Genomic DNA, 6,612 nt, shown 5'->3' on the forward strand with positions numbered 1-6,612 from the left:
GATAAAGGTAAAGAAGGAGGTCAAGAGAGGTGGGACCATAGGAGAAGGGTATTATTAAGGTAGAAATGGGAAAAAACAGGGGCACCTTAAATGGGGAAACCATGGTGGAAGGGTTAGACAATGTGAGATATAAACAATGCCTAGCTAGTTTTAGAAAACCAGAGGGAACCATATTAGACCAACAACCTACTGACAAATTATATTCTTTGACCAGATCAAAGAATGTAATATAATCCTAGGCAAGGTTTATCTGAGAGCATTTGGTCTTTGCCCAAGCTCTATCTACATGGCATATGGTAATTAAAAGTACCAGACTGGTGGAACTAACCTTCTTGGATGTTTAACAGACATACTTTGAGGCCTATACTAATTTGGTCAGAGGGACATAAAGGACAGTTTTTCCTCCTTGCCCTCCTAGGTCAACTAAGTTCCAGGAGACTATGAGCATCTCTCAAAATGTCCTGTAACTGTGGTGAGTCACCTGTCCTCTTGAGGCTGTGGAGACCCCCACCAGATGGACCTGAACCAGTGTCCAGTCTACAAAGAGGAGAGTCAACACAGAGGATACATTTCCTCTATGCTTCCAAGAGAAGCCAGCCATGGTCGAGTAGGACCTTTGACTTATCTTCACATAGGCGGACCTGGTAAAAGAAAGGAGCCAAAGGCTCCTCCCAAGCCCATGTTACCCCTAAGGAACAGATCCTCAAATGACCTTAAGAGTAAAAAGAAATTATTTTATCTGGGCTAACTATAGGGTCTTAAACACCCAAAAGGAAAGTATAACCAAAGATTAATGGGGTCAATATAATTTTTAAGAGTCCATATGTATAGCTAAAGGCTACATAACAAGAAACAATGCTAGACAGGAGATTCCTTCCTTCGAGTTAATGGCCAAGGTGGCGCAAGAGACTCCCAGACAGTAACCCAGTATAGAATTGGGAAAATGAACAGCAGATCCCAATCTTATCTAAAGGAATATTGACAACTGGTTGCTGCTAGATGAGGAACAGCTGATCTTCCTAAAACAAGGATCTCTAGATAGGCTGACTAGATTCAACAGACAGAGAAGCACTGGGGAATGGCTGGGGGTGTCAACAACACAGTGGACAGTAACAGGGATGACAGAGCATATGGGCTCCAGTATGTGGGAGTGGGGAGGCTATGGGAGGGTACCATTTGGGAAATGGGTATATATATATATATATATAGAGAGAGAGAGAGAGAGAGAGATGAATAAGATTGGGTGGGATGTTCTGTATGATACGCACACAGAAAAATCAACAAATTTTAAAAAAAGACATTTTTGAAGAGGAAGCATAAAAATTTAACTTCACGTTAAATACTAGAGGTGATAAACATTATCAGTGAAATATACCTGATGACTTTCTATCCATACTCAGGTACTAAGGATCCGGGTGTAACCGACTGTGACTAGTAGTCATCAGATACATAGAGATTAAAGACACATGTGCAAACATCTATGCATTAGCATTAAAAATGTAGGAAACAGTGTATTTTAAAATGGAATGGAGATCTTCTTTAAAGGGTAAAAACTCATTCAATTTTATATCTTACAGGGTTTTATATTGAGTTCAAAATTGTATAACTGTATTAATTCAACTGTGAACCTAAAAATTTACAGCCACTTTTGAAAAAGATGTATCCTTGCTCTGGAGTGTGTTACTATATATGTTAAAGCTGTTAATAAAATGCTTCTTCTAATCAGGTGGTTATTAAATTTTAAAAAATTTAAAAAAAATTTTTAAAAATCTTCAACGCATAAAAATTTGCTCCTTAATAATTAGTACATGTGAAAAACATTACCACTGAAATCTACCTGATGACTTTATATCCATGCTCAGATGCCAAGGATCTCAGAAAGTAACCAACTGTGACTAGTAATAATCAGATATATAGGGATTAGAAACAGATGTGCAAACATCTTAAGAGTTAATTGCATTAAAAATGAGTTTTTCTAGGCCAGGCATGGTGGTGCATGCCTTTAATCCCAGCACTTGGGAGGCAGAGGCAGGCAGATCTCTATGAGTTCAAGGCCAGCCTGGTCTACATAGTGAGTTCCAGGACAGCTGGGGCTACAGGGAGAGACTCTGTCTCAAAAAAACCAACCCTCCCCCCCCAAAAACAGAGTTTTTCTGTATAAAACTGTATTTTAATAAGGAAATGGAAATCTTTTTTAAAGGTTAAAGCCTCATTTAATTTTATGTCTTATAGGGTTTATTCTGAGTACAATATTGTATAACTGTATTAATTCAACTATAAACCTAAAAATTTACAGCCAATTTTGAAAGAGATACATCTTAGCTCTGGAAATTGTTATTGAATACGTCAATGCTGTTGTAATGAAATACTTCTTCTAAGTATGTGGTTATTAAACAAATAATTTTAAAAATTAAAAAAAAAAAACCTTTGTCATGTGCAGGGAAGGCACAAGAGAAGGCGGGCAACAGTAATAAACAGGTGAAAATAACAGAGTATCAGGAGGCAGAGACAGGTGGATCTCTGTGAGTTTGAAGCCAGCCTGCTGGTCTACAAAGTTGAGTTCCAGGTAAGCTGGGGCTAAGGAATTCCCTGTCTCAAAAACACAGACACACAAATATATAAATATATATATATATATGAAATTAGAGCAGACTGGCTGTGCCAGAAACCCAGGGAATTATCAACCCAATCTTTTTGTTAACAGCATAGAGACGATACATGATCTTTAAGCACAAGGAATCTAAACAAACAGCAAAAGAAACCTCCCTGTGGAGTATATTCAGAAAGCTTCTCACACAGAGAGAAGAGTTATCTATCCAATCTGGAAAAGATGATCTCCAACTCCCACCACATAATGGGGAAATTATATCTAATATAATTTGCCAGTTTGGTCTTTAGGAAGAGAATGAGACGTATACAAATAACCTGAATGTTTACTATGACTGGACAACTATGACAGTTTGAATGAGAAATGTCCACCAGAGTTGCAAGTATTTGAACACTTGGTATATGGCAACTCAGTTGGTAGCACTGTTTGGGGAAGGCCATGGAACCTTTAGGAAGTGTGGCTTTGTAGAGGAAGTACATCACTCGGGGAGCAGGCTTTGAAAATCCATAGCCTCCTCCCACTTCCAGCTTGCTCTCTCTGCTTTTTACGCCTGCTTGAAGATATGAGCCCTCAGCTTCCTGATCCAGCAGCCTACTGCCATGCCTCCCTCCCAACCCCCATGATAGTCTCATTCCTCTGGAACTGTAATGTAAGCTCAAACTCTTTTTTTATATAAGTTGCCTTGATCATAGTGTTTTATCATAGCAACTGAGAAGTAACTAATACAGCAACTAAAGACAGATATATTAAAATTCAATTGCTAAGGCTGACTCAAGCCTTTAGTCCCAGCACTTGGGAGGCAGAGGCAGGTAGAGCTCTGTGAGTTCAAGGCCAGCCTGGTCTACATAGGGAATTCCAGGCCAGCTGGGCTACAGGGAGACCATGTCTCAAAAAGGAAAAAAAAATCATCAATTGCTAAATCCCCTTTCTGAATACATTTTTTAAAAGACAGATCCTTGGGCAGGGGATGTAGCTCAGTTAATAGTGTGCCTTCTTAGTATGCACAAAGCCCTGCGTTTCACTCCTAACACTGCTGCATAAAACTGAGCATGGTGGCACATGTCTATAATCCCAGTACTTGGGAGGCTGAAGCTGGAGGATCAAAAGTTCAAGGTCATCCTCAGCTGCACAGTGAGTTCAAGGCCAGTGCAGGCTTTATGAGACTCTGTCTTTATGAAATTAAATCATTGAAAGGACTTGGTCTTACCACGTTACCCAGGCTGTCAGGCTAGATTCCAATCCCTGGGCTTCTGCCTTAGCCTCTAAGTAAATGGGACTACACACAGGTGTCACTGTGTCCAGCTTGAACAAGTTTCCTTTCAAGCCTACACAGAGGGTTCCAAGATACCTGCAAGTATTAACAAGATGCTTGTGAATACAGAATATAAATTGTTCAAAATGCAACTCTTTTTTGGGGAGTCTTTTTGAGACAGGGTCTCCCTGTAGCCCCAACTGGCCTGGAGCTTGCGATGTAAACCAGGCTGACCTTAATCTCACCGAGATTCATCTGTCTTTGCCTCCCAAGTGCTGGGAATTAAAGCCACCATGTCCAGGTTCAGCTCATTTTAAAATATATATATTTTTATTTTTATTTTATTTTATGTGTTTGAGTACATTGCCTGTGTGTATGTAAGTGCACTCATGTTGTGCAGTGCCCATGGGGGTCAGAAGAGGCCATCAGATACCCTGGAACTGAAGTTATGGATGGTTGTTAGCTACCATGTAGGTGCTGGGAATCAAACCTGGGTCCTCTGCAAGAGCAGCCAGTGTGCTTAACCACTGAGCCATCTCTCCAGCCCTCAACTCATTTTTTCCATACATAAACTTTTTAAACTGAGGCTGAAGTCTGATGGATTCCAGATTTTTATTTTTTCATCCAGAGACCATTACTCAGTAATGTAAATCTCCAAATCAACATTTACAAAATCATATTGGGGAGAATTACAAGATTTTTTTTCCTTAAATGAATTTGTTGGAAAGGTGGCTCAGCAGTATTGCTCTTGAAGAGAATGGGGGGCAGGTCCAGCACCCATGTGGCTACCCACAACTGTCTAACTCCAGTTCCACGTTTCTGACTCCTTCTTCTGGCCTCCTGGGGCACTGAATACGCATGGTGCACACATGCAGGCAAACACATACATTTATCTTTTTAAAAAATTTCTTTAAAGAAAAGAAAGAAATGAATTTATTTACAAAGTGTTTAGTGGAGCCATCCACGGGAGCTCCAGTAACTCCCCAGATTATGTCACTGAAGACAAAGACTTCCCCTCCCCAGCAGCCATCAATTGCCATCAGCTCCCTTCAGGGGCCTGAACCCCACCAGCCCTCCCTGACAGAAGGCCCTGGTTGCAGAAAATCAGAAGTCCTCTGAAACTGCTGCCAAGCGTGACCTCTTACCCTCCCCATTCACAGTTGTCACGCGCTGCGCTTGAACAGATAAGGTTGAGTCCTGCTGGAGGTCTGGCACTGGTCTATTTTCCCTGCTTTCCTTCCCGCTCTCTAAATTCTAGCATCTATGAAGGTTTAGAGGCTCAGCGGCGGCCGCTGTGTCCATGAGTGTCACCCCACGCCACGCAGGCAACACAGCTTTTCATTCTCTTCCCCATCCAGCTCCTACATTCTTTCCAGGGTGAACCCACTACTTTTGTTTTGCTAATGGGCACTTCAAATAATCCTGAATATTGTTTAGACCCGTAGACTAGTGCCGCCCTCTGCCATAATCAAAGAAACTTCTCTCTCCAGTGGAGCGTAGTTCATGCAAATATTCGTGGCTGGCTGAGGTGCTGAGGACAAGCGAGAGCTGCATGCTCCACCTAGCACGAGACACCCTCATCACCGCCGCAAGACTTGGGGAACATGGTGGAAGACATGGTGGAAGATGGGGCTGAAACAACGGTGGGGCGTCATCTGCACCCATTACCACTGTCGTGGAAGAAACAGACGAGTGCACAGCGCCAGGGTTCCAGGCATCAGCAGTAAGAGCCCTACGCAGACCCAGCCTCAGTTCCACGTTAAGAATACTTGAGCTGGAGAGATGGCTTAGCGGTTAGAGCACCGGCTGCTCTTGCAGGGGACCCAGGTTCGACTCCCAGCACCCACATGGCAGCTATCACCCATCCGCAACTCCAGTTCCAGGGGATCTGACGCCCTCTTTTGACCTCCTCGGGCACTGCACGACGCAGGTGCACTTACACACATGCAGGCAATACATTCGTGCACATAAAATAAAAACGAGTAGTAAAAACAATATTAAAACAAAGAGTGGACACCTGGGCCTCGTGTTCCAAGTCCGGCTTCCCGGGAGCGGCGGGTCCGAGGGCGGCGGGCCGACCCGAGTGCGGCCGGGACCTCCGAGCTTCAGGACGCCTCTCCCGGAGCAGCCCCCGGGGCGCGTCCGCTCAGCAAATCGCCACGGTCCCCGCGAAGACTCGGACAAGCCGCCCCGCCTCGCCTTCCTCGCCTCTCTCGGGCCCGCGGAGGGCGTGAGCGCGGCGGGCGTCTGTTAGTCCCTCCCGTGTACGCGGCTCTCAGCGGGGTCCTCCCGCGCCCCCAGACCCCGCCAGCCGGGGTTTCCCCGCAGTCCCCTCACGCGCTTGCTCCCGCCCCTCCGCCACACAGCTCCCCGATTGCCTTCCGCTGATTGGCCGGCGCGACGGGCGCTCGGGGGCGGGGCCAGCCGGCGAGTGGCGGCCTGAGGGGAGGTGCGCGCGTGCGGAGCTGCTTTAGGTCGCAGGGAAGGCGGAGAGGCGGGGGGCGCGGAGGGCGGCGGGGGCCCGAGCCCGGGAGCCCCGAGGCATGGCGCGACCGGACGATGAGGACGCGGCGGCCTTGGCGCCCGGGCACCCGCCGGCGAAGGGATACCTTCCGGTGCCGAGCGGCGTCCCCGCCGGGGAGAACCGGCCGCGGAACGGGGTCCCCGCGCTCCGCCTGGTCGCTTCGGGAACCCCAGGCGGGCCGCACGGCATGCTGGGCCCGGAGGAGGAGAGCGCGGCGCGGCTGCTGCC

The 6,612-nt window shown here is 46.1% G+C and overlaps 2 protein-coding genes across 4 annotated transcripts in view; one reads left to right on the top strand and one right to left on the bottom strand.

Annotated features, from left to right (window-relative positions):
• Nucleotides 1-6,230, bottom strand: part of Spata45 (spermatogenesis associated 45) — a 37,307-nt gene extending 31,077 nt beyond the window's left edge. The window contains exons 1-2 of one of the 3 annotated variants that reach the window (XM_029559463.1): nt 5,878-6,230; nt 3,816-3,956 (exon numbers count right to left, since the gene is read on the bottom strand). The gene's annotated coding sequence lies outside the window, so the exon portion shown is untranslated. The remainder of the gene's footprint in view (nt 1-3,815; nt 3,957-5,877) is intronic. The other 2 variants (XM_029559462.1, XM_008824844.3) reach the window with 2 other exon arrangements.
• Nucleotides 6,231-6,259: 29 nt separating this feature from the next.
• Nucleotides 6,260-6,612, top strand: part of Flvcr1 (feline leukemia virus subgroup C cellular receptor 1) — a 32,212-nt gene continuing 31,859 nt past the window's right edge. Inside the window, 1 exon segment of the mRNA XM_029559461.1 lies at nt 6,260-6,612. This exon segment is cut by the window's right edge and continues 70 nt beyond it. Coding sequence (XP_029415321.1) covers nt 6,404-6,612 — 209 coding nt within the window. The 5' untranslated portion in view covers nt 6,260-6,403.

Source organism: Nannospalax galili, unplaced genomic scaffold, assembly GCF_000622305.1.
Source record: "Nannospalax galili isolate Female #2095 unplaced genomic scaffold, S.galili_v1.0 scaffold648, whole genome shotgun sequence".
Taxonomy (NCBI): domain Eukaryota; kingdom Metazoa; phylum Chordata; class Mammalia; order Rodentia; family Spalacidae; genus Nannospalax; species Nannospalax galili.